Raw genomic sequence first — 17,899 nt, forward strand, 5'->3', positions numbered from 1 at the left:
AAATAGCTTATTATATCCCTAGGTACACACAGGAAATTAATTTGGACTTGCTTTGTCACACAGCTTTGGCTTGAATATCCTTGGGGTCAGGCGACTACCTGGTAAATCAGGAGTTGAAGGAAAGGAGCAGGCAGTTGATTTTGTGTGGACCTAGTGCCTGTATTTATGACATTCATCCTCTGAAAAGATGATTTTTGGCAGCATGCAGTTCATTTCTGCACTGTCACTGGTCTGGAGGTGCTGGGTATCTTCCCACTGTGCTGCCTTGAAGATACCCAGTTTGGACAAGCAGCCCCAGCCTGCCTTGAAGCCCACTGACAAGTTGCTGAGAAGTTTTCTAGAGCAATGCTTGTTGATTTTTTTTATTTTTTTTTGGGGGGGGGAAGGGCAGGAAGCCTGTGTTTCTCTTCCAGAAGCCATCTGTTTCTGCTTGAGGAGATGCCCATGAGTACAGAACTCCTCAAGCTGTGTCATTTCTAGTTGCACTGGAGTGGAGTCTGTGTCAGTTGTGTGTGAAAGACCTAGAAATCCGTGGCACAATGTCAAAAACAGATTTGCCTTTCTGGTGTGGCTTCTCTGCAGAGTGCAAGCTTGCTTTTTGTAAACCATCTGGTGTGGGTTTTATTTGATTTTATTTTAAACCATAAGGAAAATAATCTCAACTCTCCCATACTAAATGCACAAGCTGCTTTGCTCAACATCTTTATTTCTTTTCCCTTTTCTTTCATCCTCCTCCTCCTTTTCCTTTTCTTTTTGAATGACAGCACTGTAATTTGGAAAGACTTCTCCTAATCCTTTGAAAAATGACGTGCTCTGAACGTTGTCTCTGTGTGTCCCTCATCCTCAGCAGTGGCTGTGATCACCCCAGAGCGGAGTCCCCGGCCCACCTCAGCCCCGGCCATCGCTCAGAGCCACGCTGCAGAGCCAGGCCCAGCTAAGCCCGACCTGAAGGACATGGCCACATCTAAAGTAGGGAAGGAAGCAGCGAAATCTGATGTGCGATGTGAAGAATTTCCAGCGGAGAAGCCCAAGGAGCCGGTGGATGTCTCAAGGGTAGGTCAGAGCAGAGTCTGGGGAGGAGCTGGGCTGGAGCACCCCTCAAGAAATCACCCCAAAGCAGCAGCTCTCTCCTGGGACTTGAGGGGTTTGTCCCTGTGCCCAGTGGCAGGTGGGAGCAGCACAGGGGTCTGGGTGCCAGGAAATCCCAGCCCTGACATTCCAGGTGGAAGAAGGGGCTCAAGGACAGCCAGGTTTTGGTGGTTGCAGTCAGAGCAAATGCAGCCTGCTGATAGATGGCTAAAAGCACTGGCAAGAGCTGCACGTGATCATGGAACTAGAGTTCAGAGCTCACATGTGGCCAGGCTGTGCTCTCTGATTCCTGGTATGACAGCAGGAGGGAATTCCACTGAAATCAGTGATAATGGATCTGGTGTGCAGCCCAGCACCAGAATGTTTTTCACCTTGATAGGCTTTTGCTGGGAGAGCTGGTAATACAGTGCTGCAGACTAGAGTAAAACTTTGAAAATGGCACTGGTGAGACCTTGGGGAGTTTCTTGTTTAAATTAATTTCATTAAATTCGTTCACCATTATCTGATCTTCCTACAAATGTCTGAGTTCTTTGCTGCAGTTGATATGTGTGTGCTGTTCTAATAAGTCAGAATAATGTGCAAAATTATTGTTGATATTACAGTGTCTTTAATATTCAGCAGATCTTACTGACTTACTGAAATTTTGCAGTGGTGCAGCAGAAGTGTTTGCCTTGAGACACAATTTTCACATTGCTCCAAAATTTAGCTGTTTTCAGCATTGCTGGAGCCACATAATTCTAAACATACCATGCAGTGGATCCTGTGTGAGCATCTCCAGGAACAATTCCTGTTAATTAAGGTTTGGAGAGGGAGGTGGAGAATGGGCAGATGTTTAAAAAAATTCCTTGGCCTGCGTGAACAGTAGTTTTTAAACGAAACTACTGAAGGAAACTTCAGGCTGGCACTGTGGGGTGCACAGAGAGCGCAGAGATCCTGCTGTCCCTGCCCAGCTGCTCGCCCTCCCTCATGTTACACTGAGAACAAGGAAATTTTACTTATCCCATCTTACTTATTACAGGTTTTTCCCTAAATGCTTAAACATTGGATTTTTTTCCCCCTTTAAATATAGATGTGGGAGGAAAATGTGAATTTGAACATACCAAATTTACTGCTTCTCCAGTGGAGCTGCATTACTTCTTTTGACCCACTGATGATTTTGCCTTCAGAGGACTTAGCAATTCAATTTCCCTAAAATACTTCCCTTAGAGTGTTGAGGCAGTATTGGCTCTCTACTTACAGACAGGAAAGAACCTAATTTGTGATGTTAGGCTTGGTTTTGTAGCTATGCCTCTTCTTACTGCCTTTGCCAACGTAATACCTGTGATACAACCAATAATTTCTGATTGGGGAAGGTCTGTGTTAATTTGAGCATGTTGCTTTGTTTGGATTTTCACTGGGAGATCCAGCTGCAAATGCTATTTGAAAACATTGCCTGATCAAGCTAATGCAAGTGGGAAGCCCTTCTTCAGGGCTTCAGAAGCACTGGAGAGCACTGGTTTCAAATACAAATAATTCTTGAGCTGGAGGAATTATTTAACATGTTGTTGACTAACAGAGTGCTGGGGAGCTGCCGTGTCATTAACCCCTGCCCAGGGCTGCATGTTGGTTTTTGCATGTTCCCCCACTACTTCAAAACCAACTTTATGCAGCTGTGTTTGGAAACTAAATGGTTTCTTGGAACGAATCTACTAACAAGAAATGTTTTTACCAATTTATTTCTTAAATGTAGGTAAGGAAAACACACATTGAGGTCACAGTCCCCACCATGAATGGTGCCCAGCCCCAGGTTTGTGCTAATAATTCAGTTTAGGTTGCTCACATTTGTTTTTTTTTTCAAGGTTCAACATAGTTAAATGAACCAACAACTCTTATTTTTTTTTTTTTTTTTTTTTTTTTATCACTGCCCAACAGCAGCAGCCTGCAGAAAAAGAGGAAGAGCTGATAAGAATGAGGAAGGTTAGCCATTTTACCCTTTCACCAGCCAAATTTGCCATATCATTCATGCATCTGTAACCTGTTTAAAAAGACAGTGCTACAATTTCTTCACGGGCTTTGGGTTGGGGTGATGGTTTTCTTTAAACTATGAAATACATGATTTGGCAGTTAGTAGCTTTTTGTCCCATAGACAACCTGATTACTGAAATTATGCATGTTGAATGTTCAAAAGAAACACACTTGGTCTGATTTATGAAATTTCTTCTCTATAACAAATTTAGTTAGAAACTAAATGTAGCCTGCATTGCAGGAAATGCAAAACAAAAGTCCAGAGAAAGCTTTTTGGTATTGATTAGGTAGCAGGGAAACATCCAAGATGGGAAAGTGGTTAAAGTGCAGTTGCTGTGCACATTGGGACCTCCTAGAAGTGCCCCCAGGCAGTGCAGCCTCGAACTCAGGGGTGAACCTGCATCTCTCAGGAATGTGGTGTGGTGGCTGTGCCAGGCTTTCCCAGAAAACCAGGAATTGTCTCTTTGTGGCCAGAGCCAAGGCCCTCTGGGAGCTGTCTCTTTAAAGGACTCACTGCATCTCCCATTCTCCATGAGCCAGATGCCCATTCCCAGCAGGAATTCCCACCCCATGCTGCCACAGCTGCACCCCCAACCCTGAGTTCACTTTTTAATTTGCCTATTTATCAATCCCGCAAGACCAACATTTTAATTTTTTGTGCTTTTGTTTTGTTTTGTTTTGTTTCCCCCTTTTCTTTCATTTTCACAGAAGAGATCAAAGAGGCTAGATGGTGAAAACATTTATATCAGGCATAGCAATTTAATGTTGGAGGTTTGTATGAACTTGAAGCTTTTTTTGAGTTGCATTTGCTAAACCTTCTGCATCTGCGCTGAACTTCTTCCTCTTCTGCTGCTGCCTTTGTTTTTGCATGCTCTTGCATGAAAGACCTTTTGATTTGATTTGATTTTTTAATTATGCTTCTGCATGGTGACAGTAAACATGATGATGTGCAGGCCTTCTTCCTTCTTCCTCTTCTGACTTTCATTCTCTCATACCTCCTCAAAATACATGATTGGCAGTGCTCAGATCTGCTCTGGGACCCACTGACTGCTCAGGGGGTCACGGATTGTAGTGCTGGGCTCGTTGACCAGTTTTGCACTGCTTGAAACAAATTATTTTCCTGGGGGAAAAGCCAGTCTGTGAAAAGACAAAATTCAGGATAAGCTGCTGGTGAAATTGGGCCAGATTGCTTAGAGCATTTGCGACTGCCCCGGGATCCCTGGAAGAGTCCCAAGGCCAGGTTGGACAGAGTTTGGAGCAACCTGGGATAGTGGAAGGTGCTTCAGGCAGGAGGGATCCTTTTGGATGCTGCATTGGTGTTTGGTGTTTGCAGTTTTCCACCCTCCTCCCAGCCCTTCCTGGCTTTGCAGCACCTCACCACCCCTGGGCCCCAGCCTTCCTCAGTGCCAGGTCCCTCTGGATCTGATAGAGAGGCTCATGGTCGTGGGTGGCTCATCCTTCCACATTACAGCTCTTCCCCTTGGATTTGGGAGCCCTTTCCACTTGGTTTCACCTAAGCTCAGTCTCAGAACAGACCATGCCAATCATATATTTTATTTTCTTTAATACACTCTGTTATGGGAGATGTTTTGTGGCTTCTGATACTCTGGTCCTGTGTTACATGTTTCTACTCAAACTTGCAGTACCAGCAGCTCCCAGGGTTTCCCTGGTGGTATCTCTTGAAAGCGGAGTGTACTAACTGCCTTCTCCTCATCAGAATGTTCAAAGTTTTGCAGCTTCTCTGTGGGTTTCTTTGTTTGGTTTGTGTTCTTTTTTTTTTTTTTTTTTGTTCTTGGTTTTTTTGTTTCGTTGGTTGGGGTTTTTTTGGGGTTTTTTTTGGGGTTTTTTTTGGCTGCTACAACGTAGAGCTCTGAGTCCCAAGTGAAGAGTCTGCACACGATAGGCAGAGTTTGGCCATCGCCGGAGCACTCTGAGGAGTGTGCCTGTTGATTTTTCACCCAACTCAGACAGCTCCAGTTCCCCAACCCAAACAAAGCTTTTTCATTGCTTCTAACCTCCTTTTTCCTGTCAGTGCAATACTTGCCTCCAAGCCCCTTCCCTCCCCATTCCCCTTCCCACAGTTCTGTTGCAGGTGCTCCAGCCCTCCTCTACAACAGGGCTGACCCAGCAGCTCACCCCTTTTATTCCCTTTATTTTTTTAATCCATGCACTTGGCAGATGAGATATTTTCCTGGCAGACCTCACCCTCCTGAAGCTGCCTGTTGATTTTACTGAAAGCCTTTTAATGCTCCACGTGCACTGGGTTTGCAGAAAGAGCAAAACGGGAAGAAAAGGGTGGTGCTGAGCAAGCTGGTTCCTCAAGGTGCTTCCCAGACCCGGCTCCATGTAGCTCCTCGTGGCTTTAGCTCCTCTGGCAGCCCTGCCAGGCCCTGCTCCTGTGCAGTGCTGGAAAGCCAAAGTGGTCCTTCTCTCTTCTCTGGACCAGGAGCAGCTGTAGGATTCTTGGACCAGGCAGGGATTTACCCCAGAGTCCACAGCAGACTCATTTCTACATTGTTTTCCTACCTAGCAGGCACTTGCCTTATACTTTCATCTAGGATAGAAGCCAAAATTCCCCCTGAGCTGTGCCAAAAAGAGTAAATACTGTTAAAAAGGCATTTGGGGTTTAGTGCTGTGGAGGGAGGTTGGTGTGTCCTGGGTGAGCTGCAGAAATGGAGATTTTTGTGAGGGCCCTCCTTTAGGGATGCATTTGCTGTCCCATTTTACAAAGTCGATGGGCTGAGTTACAACTAAAAGCACAAAAATAGTGAAATTTCCCGGTGATGCTTTTACTGACCTTGATTTCCCCTTTTCTTTCTACTTTTTTGCCCTGTCCTGGAAAGTTGCTTGTTTATTTCTTTTCTACTGCCTCTGGTTTGCTTGCAAGGAAGAACTATTTTTAACAAGTTGATTTGCCTTGAAATCTGTGTGTTTATGCTGTAAACTGGCATCACAGACTAAGAATCTGGCTTTTTCCGGATGAAAAATTTTAGCAGGAGTTTCTTGATTGATCTAGCATAAAATAAAGTTTCAGTCTGATTTTTTTCCAAAAAAAGTCATTTTTTTTTCTGATGTCTAAAACCTCCTATGATAGCTCCTGGAGGGATGAGATGAAAGGGAGGGGAAAAAATGGTAAGGGGGATATTCTGGAAGCAAGGATAATTTTTGCTAGAATAAAAGAGAAACAGGTATGAAGAGAGTAAATAAAACAGGGAAAACGTTTTCTTTACCATCAATTGTAATAATATAGAAATACTCAGGCTAGCAGAGGGAAAAGAAAGCAAATCCATAAAATTTGAAGATGTTAAATTAAATAACTCAAAGAAATATAGTCTTGCAACTTTAAAAAATCCTCTTTGGGGAAAATTCATGGTGTTCCAGCTCAGCTGTCACCTGGTTTGGTGTAGCTTGAGATGAACCAATGGCATGTCCTGCTGCTGTAGGAGACCCCGTTCTGGGGTTGCAGTTTGTCCCAGTTAATCAAAGAGGAGGAGAGGATGCTCCCTTTGTGTGTCTGTAGTGTGAACACAGTTTGGGAGGTTGTCAGCAGCTCTGCTGAGTGCAGCTTTGCTAAGCACAGCTTAGGCAGTCCCAGGTCTCTCCGTGTCCCTTCACTTATCCTGTCCTTTTGCTGATAGGACCTAGATAAGACGCAGGAAGAAATCAAGAAGCACCATGCCAACATCAGCGAGCTGAAGAAGAACTTCATGGAGTCGGTCCCCGAGCCTCGGCCGAGCGAGTGGGACAAGCGCCTGTCCAGCCACTCCCCGTTCCGCAGCCTCAACGCCAACGGGCAGATTCCCACGGCGGCCGACGGAGTGAGTACCAGCACGGGCTGTTCACAGCTGCACTGTGGGGTCAGCTCCCCTAGCTTCTGCTGCTCTCAGTTTTAGTAGTTACTGTTGACTTGTAACGTGTAGAATGTTCTCTGAGACAATCAAAGCTTTAGTCGTAGTATCGTAAAAATGTGATTTTTTTGGTGGAGAAGGATGTAAGAATTCCTTAACTCGTATTAATGTTGCTTTTCCTAGTGTTGCTGTCAGTGTGATGCTAGAGAGCACTTCCCATAGCTGATCTGGGGACTGGCTCATTCCTGGATCTCCCCAGAATGTGGAAAAGTCCTTGACAAACCCAAAATCCAAAGACCTAAATTATTACTTCAGAGATAATATTGCAGATAACAGAGTGGAGAAGCATTGGGATGGAATGATTTTTCCAAAATCACTTTATTCTCCAATTCATCTGGTATGTCATTGGGTTTAGACTTGCATTAGGAACTACAGGTGCTGATCTGCTGTGGAGGCTTCTAGAAGACTCCTTGGGTGGCCACAGCAGGAATGTTCAAACATGATGGGAATCTCTCTCCTTCCAGGAACTGTGTGTTAGTAACCACATACACTCACAGTTTCTCTGCTAATTTCCTTTAAAAGGTAATTTTTCAAGGAAAAACCAGCTACCAACTGGTTTCTTCTTGGCTAAGAGACACCTCTGTGTCATACTGGCTTCAGATTTGGAGCATGTGAGTAAAACTGTAGTTAGTGCCTGTGCTAATCATTTAAGTAGTAAATGCAATTTTTTATTGCAACAGAAAAATTGCATCCTGACTGCAAGTAGTGGCAATTGAGGACTCTCCTGGTTGAAAGCCCAGTTTTTCCCCTTCCTTCCCACAGCCCTGCAGATGAACTAGTATTTCATATTTCAACAAAGCAGATACTTATTAATCAGGGAATAATTTTGCAGTGAATGGAGGGTTATTGTAACATGTACAAGGGGTTTAACACCAAGTTTACTATGGGCTCCTCAAAGCTTGGAATAAAGCCAGGATTTTTTTTGTCTGCTAGAAAAATGAGATCCCCAAAATGAACTTAATCACAGTTGTTTGTTACAGAGTCTCAGAATGGTTTGGATTGGAAGGGAACTTAAAACCCATCCAGTCCCACCTCTGCCATGAGCAGGAGTACCTTCCACTGTCCCAGGTTCCTCCAAGCCTGATCTAGTCTGGCCTTGGACACTGCCAGGGGCAGCCACAGCTTTTGTGGGCAGCCTGTCATTGGGATTACCCTGCTTAACACAAGGATAGACTTTGCCCTCTGTGGCTGAGCCTCAGTGTGGATTCCCCAGGAATGTGGGCAGCAGAGCTCTGCGCAGAGTACCCAGTGGATTTTGGAGTGTGAGTGGGACAGAGCAGAGGCCCTCAAGCTTCACAACTGCAGTTCAAGAATGTTATTCTTGGTTTTATGAAGAATGTCTTGCAATTTCTTGCAAGACCACACTGAGACCTTGGAGGGCTGCTGGTCACCATAACTGGATGGTGTGGGCCTGTCCCACATAAGGCTGCAGTATTGGTATCAGCCCTAGATTTGCATTTCTGGAAGTTCCTTCTTACTCTGGTCCTCTTTGAAGTGATCTTGCTCTGAGGTGGCTATGTCCTGCTGTGGACTTTCAGAAATACATCTTCCCCAGGCACTGACTGGGGAGAAAGTTTTCCCTCATGTGCATGTGTTGAAGGATCATAAATCAGGTGGTAATTAAGGATGGTAAATCATGGTGCAAAGCCATTGCTCCTGTTCATGATGGTACCTTCACCCTGCCTTAGTGGCCAAAGGGTTTTTTTGACAGGGCCCTTTTCTGCTGTTCCTCTATGTTTTATTATGAGACAACTGAACCTTAACACGCTTTGTGTGTCCAGGTCAAGAAAGTCACTGTCCCATCTTCTGAGAGACAGGTTGGTGGGCTTGAGGTAAAGCTGCTGCTCTGATCCATGCTTCTGAACCAGACTTGCTATTGCAATGGCACCGAGCAAAACTCAACAGCAGCTGCTGGATTACATTTTTTTTTGGCTATGTGAAGTAGTTTAATAACTCACACCCAGAGGACTTTGGCAGTGCTGCAGCTTTTGCAGATTTCAATTTTTGCTTAGTTTGGTGCATGGCTGGTTTGAAAAAGCTGCATGACCGGTATAACCGTGTATTCGGAGACAAAAGCAATTCTGAAAATTTAACTGTTCCCTGTTCTTTTTATGTTGTCTTTCTTCCTGGTTTTTTTTTTTTGTTTTTTTTTGTTTTTTTTTTTGTTGTTGTTGTTTTAACGATCATATTACTCTTGCATTTCCTATTTTCTTTTGCTGCCCAGTCTCCCAGCTACTTTCTCCCAAATTCTCACCACTTAGGGGTGTGCAAAGAACCAGTCCTAAAATACCGCACTGACCAGCGGAGGTTGGCTCAGCTGAGGGAGCTTAGAGCCAAGTTTTTCCTCTCCTAAGTACACTGGGGTTTGACCAGGGCTGGCAAACTAAAGGGAGACAGAGCTACTGAACAGCAACATTCCCACAATCTTTCCTTTCTTCAGCAGAAGTGCTGGAGCCCTTGCATGGTCCTGTGTGCTGATTTAGTCATTCTGGGATTTTATCATTCTTTAGACTCCAGAAACAAAAATGCTAAAACACAGAGCAGAATTCCAGGAGTTTGCACTGCTCCTAATGCCACCCTGCTCGTTCCATAAGATTTCTAAGATTTACAGTTTTTCACTTGTTTAGCAGAATTTTCAAACCATTCAAAATTTTGATACTCTGGTCAGAACTTTGGAAAAGCATTTTGTATCTGCTCTGCAGTCTGGCTGTTCCAAGGGAGTTTTAAGGGCACTGTAGATTAGGAAGCTGTCAAAGACCACATTTTGTACTGCACCATTCCTGTTTCAAATGCCTCAAGATTTTTCTCACCATTCGAATTCCAAAACACCTGGAAGATTTTGGGCATCCACTTTTCTGGGAGGGCAGGCACCAAACACTCATGATCCTGATGCAGATGTTGATGAGCTCTGCAGAGAGATCATGGTTCTGTAGCTCCAGGGCTGGTGTGACCCAGGCCACCAGTGGCTCTGCTCCCCAGGGCAGTTTATTTTATGTTGAGAAGAGTTGCCCTAAGGCTTTGCACATCTCCAAGTGTCATTTTGGGCACTTTCCATCTGTCATTTTTGTTCATCTCTCTCTGTCTTTCTTGATCTTCTACCACGAAAGCAGACACGGGAACGGCCTCTGTTAGTACAGGATGAAGACAAACTAAAAAAGCAGGAGATACCTACTGAGACAGCCATTCCCCGGCCAGCAAGTGAAGCAACTCTTCCAAAGGTTTCTATTGCAATCCCTGAAGAGCAGAAATCACTCAAAAAGTGTCATCTGTACTCTAGCCTTTTTCCTTCTCCACGCATTCCCTTTATGATGTCCTTTCTCCTGGTCGTAGCACTGACTGTTTGGTGGCTGCTCTTCCTCTGAGTGGCAGCAGGGTCGTGTTGAAACCTCAAGACCAAAGCTCCTGAATTTCTTGGCTGTAGTCTCTGCTGCATCTTCCTTGTCCTGGTCTTTGATCTCCATAGTTTGCTGTCCCAGGGAGGGACACCCCGTGACTGTCATGTTAATCCTGCTCTGTGTCCTTGTGTGGCTGTGATGGGACCTGGTAGGAGTAGTCATGGATTTCCAGGTCCGTTCTGAAGTTTCCTATGGTGAAAAGCAAATTCTTGAACTGTGTTCCCAACTGCTGTGGGAGGGCAGATGGGGGGAGGACATCATGGGAGGAGAGTCTGGTTTCCCAAGCCCCTGAAAGACTTCCCATAGCAATTGCTGGAGAGTTGCTTTTAAGCTTGTTGTTTTAAATGTAAGCTATTCACAAGCTGAAGAACATTTGACACTGATGTAAAAGGGGCTTTACAGGAATCTGCTGAATCACAGAATCCTGGAATGGTTTGGGGGTTGGAAGGGCCCATAAAGATTATCTTGTGCCACCCTCTGCTATGGTCAGGGAACCTTCCCCTGGACCAGGTTATTGCAAGTCCCATCCAGCCTCGCCTTGGACACTTCCAGGCATGGGAGTCCACAGCCTCTGTGGGAGCAAGAGGTTGACTCTCTAGGAAGAACATTGGAATCTAATCCATAACCACTCAATTTCTAGGAAACTCAGATTGGCATTTAAATAAAAAGTGCTGGTTCTCACTGCTGCTCTTGGTAATAACATAGGGACAGGGTCAGCTTTTTGCCTTTGACAAAGTATCCCAGCTTCCCTCTCCACCCCTGTTCTCACATCCAAGAAAATGCATAGTGTTATAGGAGAAAACCTGTTGCAAGGAGGTATTTATTGTAAACATAGATTAATAATTTTTTAAAATCTGATGGTCTTGGTGCACTTGGGATGTGTTTAATTTGTGTGGAACTAATTCATGCATGTTTGCTCAGGTCATAGGGATGGAGTTACCTGCTCTTTGAGCCTTCCCTCTGTTGGCATGTTGGCTTGGCCACATCAGGACACACTTCTAATGTTGAACCCCTTGATTGTTTTTGACTTCTTTAACCAAACCATTGCATGCTGGTCGTTGTTTATTGCCCACAATGTAAGTGTCTGGATGATGCTCCCATTTAGCCAAGTTATCCTGGCTGTGTAGGCTCCAGCCCAGCTGGATTGAGCAGAGCTGGTTTGTAAGCTGGAGTGAAGGTGGGACTTTGTGTCTAAGGGGTTTCTTTTCTGTAAATAGTAATGATGGGGCTGAGCTGAGCTCCCCATTTCTCCTTTCAGCACTAATCCGTGTTCTCCTGTGTCCACTGGAGGGCTGGGCTGGACACAGTCACTCTGAGAACACCCCCCACTGTCACCAGAGGAGAAGGGAGCAGGCCTTTATTATGTGTGAATATATATAAATACCTGTATTTATAACCCTTTCCAGATCTCTGTCTGTGTGAACAGTGTTATTTAGGAAGCTAGCAGATAAGCTTGAAGGAATAAGGCAAACATGGCATCTGCTGTCTGATCTGAGGCTCTATGGGGTATCATGGACCATTCAAGTCACCTCAAGTGCACGTTGAGGTTCTAAATGCTGTCTCAGAAACTTAGGTTGCTAGTGAAACCCTTTGTTTTAATCCCACAGGAGTCTTTCCAATTCCTCTTGTAACCTGCTTCAATTAGTTCACCAGTTTGTGCCTTTAGGACTTTGTTTTGTGAGGATGCTGATTTTTCATTGGAAAATATTCTTCCCTTTTTAATACACTGCCTTTAATATACAGTCTTCCTCCTTTGGCACTAGGAAGTGTAGAAGTCTGAGGGTTGTTGTCCAGACATGGTCTGGTGTGAAGGAGGGTGTTGGCAGGCTGGGGCCCTGAATCCTTGGGAGCATCCCTTGAAATGCACTTGGATTCCAGCAGGTTTGGTGTGGAGTTTAGGAAGACAGAGGTGGGCCCTGGAGAGGAGAAGTGGGGGAGGATGCTGGGCTGCCATGTGCTGTGCAGAAAATGCAGGATGGAAGAAGTCAGGAGATACTTGTGGCTGGCATTCCTTGCCTGCATCTTCCTTCCCAAAATGTTAACAGTTGTGATGAAGAGCAGGGATTGTTTGTTCTCCCCAACCTAGCGTGGAGAGGGAAGAAACAGGAGTTGTTTGGATCTCTCTGTCAGTTTTCTGTCCATATTTCCTGGAGGTTGAGCTGACAGGTGTTTCCTTCCCAAAGCCATTCCTCAGGATCCCTGCTTGGGATGCTGTGGTGAGCACTGCTGACTTTGCTGCATTTCTAATCCAGGGACAAGAACTTGGGAGCCACACTGGTGGCTTTGGGAAAGCTGTGGTTTCTGTAGCTCTGTCACCCATTTACAAAGGACCTGAAGTCTTTTGCCCAGAGCCACCTTAGATGGGAGTGCTCAGGATGTCTCATCCCAGTGGGATAAAAGATAGGCTCTGTCACCTCTACTCAATTTCTGTAACTCTTTAATTCAAATGGTCTCTTTCTCTCTTTTTAATCTTGAGGTAAGGCTGGTTGTCATCAGCAAAAAACCTTGGAAACTTTACACTCTGACAACGCTCAGGAACATTTTTGGGATTTATATACCAATTATCACTACAGAGTATAAAGAAAATGAGCAAATGCTTTATATTTCTCTGGCAGTTTAGAAGCCAGTTATCCATATTCATCCAGGTAAATATGATCCCTCCTGACAGAGGAAACCTGTAACATAGCAGGAACAGAAACCTCATCTGCCCAACACCCTAGGGATGTGCCTGCTGGACTACAGCCCCTTTCCCAGTCGCTCCTCTGCTTTTTTCCCTGTTTGCTTGTGGTGCAAAGGGAGTGACAGTCCATGGCAATCCACATAAGGTCTCATTCCTGCACATTCTGTATCCCATTTGTGCACATTCCAGATCTTTTATACCTTGGTGCTGTGGTTTCCCCCTTTTCCTGTGATGTCAGCACAGGTTGCAGCACCGAGAGGAGAATTTTTCAGTCCTGCTGTCATCCCTGTGCACAGGGAGAACTGATTGGCTCTAGTGCTTTTTAAGGGCTGAGGTCTCAGGGGATCTGTAAAGGAACCAATACATGTACTTTGCTCCTATTTTCCTCAGGAACAAACTTGCTGGGAACACCAGCAGCTCCTGACTGCCTGCCCTGACACCAGCACCCATTGACAGGGAGATTCACACACCCTGTTCAGCCTGGCTGGTGCAGTGCCAGGCTGTGAGTGATTGAGACCTGAGCTATCCCTCCTGCAGGGAAGCTGGGAATTTCTGCAGCATGTAACCTCAGCCAGGTTGGTGTGAGAAATCTGGTTTTTCAATGTGACCTGCTGCAGAAAATGGCATTTTGGTGACTGGCACACTGGTGACATAGGCAGGATTAGTCTGCCAACAGTTTTGCCCGGTGTGTTGTGGTGTGGTTGTTCACTCTTTGGTGCTCATGTGTAGGATCCCATTGGGAGTTCTTGAGGGTTCAGTGCTTCCCAGCATGATGTTGGTGGCTCCACACTCACTTCCTGAATCTCCTTACCTGGATTCCAGCTCTTCTGAACACCACCTAAAACACACAGGAGTTTCTTGTGCTTTCTTGCTTTAGGAAAGATGGACATCAGTATTTTGAAGCAGCAGATGTGCCAGAGCCAGTAGCTTGGAACTCCAATTCAGCTCTGAGTCTGTGATGACACTTGAAGTCTTCATTGCAGTAACACAACATCCCTTTTTCAACTGCTAAAAGGGAGTAGATAAATGAGGGTATTGGCTGCATCTCCTCCCATGCCTTGCCTCACTCGGGGAGTGATGGAAAGTGAGCTGAGGACTCTCCATGGGCAGCTCAGTCAGGGCAGTATTCAGCCAAGACTGGCTCCCCTCTCTTGTGGTTTGTCGAGTAACTAGTGAAGACCCTGAAGAGGAGGTATTCCATATCTCCCTCCTATCCTGAAATAATCAGGAGAGGTGGATTTCCTCAGCACCAAGGGAAGCAGTTTGTGTTGGAGGGATGAGACTAGGCTGTACCAGCGGCTCCTGGGAAGGTTGTTATAGAATCATGAAATAGCCTGAGTTGGAAGAGACCCAGAAGGATCATCAAATCCAGATCCTAGTGGTTATGGGCAAAGTCTTTCACTTCACGTCACTGTCAGTAAATTGTCCCTCCGAGAATTGTTCCACTGGTTTCTTGGGTTTTCTTTTTTCCTTGTCATGAGTTGATGGTACCTGTTCTGACTTGCAGGATGAGGGAGGAAGCTTTCTGGATAAATTCAAAAAAGGATTCATGCAGAAACTCCTTGGTCTGTACTTAATGGTGGGTGACACTGGAGAACCTGACAGAGGTGGTTCTTCTTATGTCTCTGTTTGCATCTGTTGTGGTTTGTGTGGTTGGAGGGAAGGACTGGCCTTGGTTTGGGCCTGTTTGGGATCTTTTGGCAATGATAGACAATCTTGTTGGATCAGTCTGTGGGGACTAGAAACACTTTCTTTTTTACCTAAAATGCTCTCTTTTGGAACACTTCTTTGGTTTTGTATTTTTTCTCAGATTTTTTCTTTGTAAATATGTACATTTATCCATTAATAAATGTTATTGCAAATCAGATCTTTCTTTTCACTGCTTATTAACCAAAAAAGCTATATATGATCTGTGTTAATGAGTTCCTTGGACTAACCCTCAATATTCCTTCCTCAAAGCAGGAGTCATCAGACCCTCAGTCATTGCTGATGGCATTCACAGTGTAGGGTCTGCTGGACACTCTTGAGTGTGGGTTAGGTGCTCCTGGGGAGAGGGAGTACCCAAGGCTGCAGCTCTAAGCTGTCAAACTGAGCAGAATAATTCAGGTTGAGGATTAAATCCGGCTTGGTTTAAGACAGGCTTTGTTTACAGGAGTCCTCTACCAAATGTTTAATGTCACTCTTAACACCTCCCTCCTCGCTTTGCAGACTATGGTAGGAAAAACCAATTGCAGAAAGCTGTTCTGAGAGCAGAAGTGAGGCAGGTCCTGCACAGCTCAGCTACAAGAGCCTCTTTCCCTCTTTTGTGTTAATCTGGGGACAAAATGCCCCTTTTGGGTTTTGTAAGTGAAGAAACCACTTTCCTAATGAGCCACTGTTCCTCAGCTCAGTGATATGACACGAGCTTCTGGTGGATTTTTTTCTGGTTGAAGCTCAGGTTGTGTTTTACGGCTGTGTCAAGAGTCAGTTTTAAATCCCTAGTTTTGTGAGATTACAGGAAGGCAGATCTGGCTGCTCATAATGCTGGTTCCTGAGATGAGCCTGGAGCCAAGGCAGAGCTGGAACTTCATTTATGAAGTGAAGGAAGTGGAACGAGCAGCACAAAATGGATGGCATTTCTAAACCCTGATTTTATCCCCTTTTCACCTGCTGCTGCTGCACCAAGGCAGCTCTTGCAATGCCACTGCTTTGTTCCCTGCTGAGGGATTTTGGATTAAAAAGCCCTTCATGCAAGAGTCTCTCAAAAGGGATGGGAAGGAGACCAGTGGGAGTGAGCAGAGGAATCTTATTGCCCACCAACCTTGTTTTGATAATTGAAGTATTAATCTTGAGGTTGATTCATGTTTCCAAATCATCGATGCAATGATTGGAGGTGGTTACTGTGTATTGTGTAATACATTGGATCCTTGTTCATGACAGAATTTAGTCTTTCAAAGGTCTGGGCACATTGTGTTTTCCAGCATTACTTTTAATTTTGGTCAAAATCTCTTTTATCCATCTGTTGTCTGAGTAGACTGGTCAGGAGGTTGTTATCAGATCAATGGCAGTGAAAAAATGCATTGAAAACCATGAATTCATAGATAATGTCCATGCTTTTCAATGTCAGGGTACTTTGAACAGTTTCTAAACATTTTTAATTTTTACCTTAAGGCAAAGCAGTTCTGTAAAGCAGTGGTGGGTACTGTAAAATAAGGATCTGTTGTTTTCTGCTTTATAATACTTTTTACCCAAGTGCTTTGCCAGCTGTGAGGTTGAGCATCAGTTGATCTGGGAGCGCTCTCCGGTGAGTGTGGTTTGCTGCAAAGCAACATCATCTCCTTGTGCATCCCTGGACATTCACTCTGAGCCTGTGAGCTTCTGTGGATCCTTGTTTGGGGATAACCTAATAACAGCGTCACCAATTCCATTGCCTTGCTGGGAAAGAACAGAACTGGGAAGTATTAACCAGCTGGGATTCCCAGCGTTTCCTGTGGTGGTTGCAGGGAGTTACTGTGTGCTGTAAATTCATGGTTTTAGCAAATTTTATTAAATAGTAACTGGCAGTTGACATAATTTTAGAATTCCTTAAGTGTTCTGCAGGATAGTAGTCTGATTTGGGGTGGGAATAATGGAATATTCAACAGAGAGAGGCAGAAGCATTAAAAAAACATCTGCTCTGACAGCACAGGGCAGCTGGGCCATACAGATAGATCCTGATCCAAAACAGCGTCTTGAAAAAATGCAGGCAAACCAATTTATACAAAACTGCTTTCTGAGAAAAATAAATCCTTTTGGCCACTGGTATCAAACATGAAATTAAGCCTGTTATTAATTTATCCCCAGTCTGAATTATTGTGTGTCACTTCATTGCAACGCTTCAGCTGTGTCTTCAGGGACACAAAGATTTGTATTTCAAGGGTGGTGCTTTAGTTGCATTCATGTCTGGGTCAGTTTGTTTCTTCTGGGGCATTGCATCCTGTCTTGTATTTAATTTACTCTGTGTTTGACTGCTTCGTGCTTGATTTAGGCCTCACTGGTTTGGGGCTGTGTCCCTGGAAATGAGTCGTTGGCAGTCCAGGCACCTCTCAGGTTTCCTGGGTCTCAAGGTGAGCTTGGAACTCTGCAAATCTGAGCCCTAAACATGGGGATGCTTTGGCATTTGCAATTTAAAACAAATCTTGATAAGATCAGAATTTGTAACAGATGCTGAAATTCCTAAAGGGGAGTTTTGCATAGATAACTTTATCTAGAAACAAATATCTTCCCATTAGTTTATCTTCGAGTGGAATAGGAAGGCAAGGCAAAAAGTGCTTCTGATCAGTTGATCTTATCGGGATTTCATTCTGTCTTTCCAGCTTTCATGTTTGCTGCTGCACTTGCTCTGCTGGTGACCAGAATACGGCACAGGCTCCATTCCAGCTCTCCCTTCCTTCATGCATCTGTCATATGAGATGCTTCCAAAATGCAAATTATTCTCTCTGTCTGTGAAAGGGAACTGGGAGGTTGTTTTGACTGTATACAGATTTTTGCCTCTTAAATACATCAGTGTTTGTATAGCTGCTTAATCTTCTTTGTTTTATCTGTGATTCTTCTCTTGGCTGAGTAGTGTTCTAGCTCTTACATAAGGAAATCTCACTCCTAAGGCATGTTTCATTAAACCCCAGAAGATAAATTGTGTCTTCTCAAGGTCCCACGACTAATTTGCAAAGTTTAGCATTTATAATTAAAGGAAGGTCAGGATGTTGGCAGTATACAAATTGAAGTTTTAAACTAACAAGGCATGGCTGTACACAGCTGATAGCCCCATTCATGTTCTGTTTTGTGGAATATTGTGGTGTAGAGCC

At 44.6% G+C, this 17,899-nt stretch overlaps 1 protein-coding gene across 48 annotated transcripts in view; it reads left to right on the forward strand.

Annotated features, from left to right (window-relative positions):
• The window catches only part of EPB41 (erythrocyte membrane protein band 4.1), a 92,947-nt gene that overhangs the window by 63,626 nt on the left and 11,422 nt on the right, over positions 1–17,899 (forward strand). For 8 of the 48 annotated variants that reach the window (XM_056509173.1, XM_056509165.1, XM_056509176.1 and 5 more), the window contains 6 exons: positions 848–1,053; positions 2,819–2,875; positions 3,001–3,045; positions 3,802–3,864; positions 6,732–6,911; positions 8,783–8,818. In XM_056509173.1, the coding sequence (XP_056365148.1) occupies positions 848–1,053; positions 2,819–2,875; positions 3,001–3,045; positions 3,802–3,864; positions 6,732–6,911; positions 8,783–8,818 (587 nt within the window). The remainder of the gene's footprint in view (positions 1–847; positions 1,054–2,818; positions 2,876–3,000; positions 3,046–3,801; positions 3,865–6,731; positions 6,912–8,782; positions 8,819–17,899) is intronic. The other 40 variants (XM_056509177.1, XM_056509181.1, XM_056509175.1 and 37 more) reach the window with 18 other exon arrangements.

Source organism: Oenanthe melanoleuca, chromosome 23 (genome assembly GCF_029582105.1).
Source record: "Oenanthe melanoleuca isolate GR-GAL-2019-014 chromosome 23, OMel1.0, whole genome shotgun sequence".
Lineage (NCBI taxonomy): Eukaryota > Metazoa > Chordata > Aves > Passeriformes > Muscicapidae > Oenanthe > Oenanthe melanoleuca.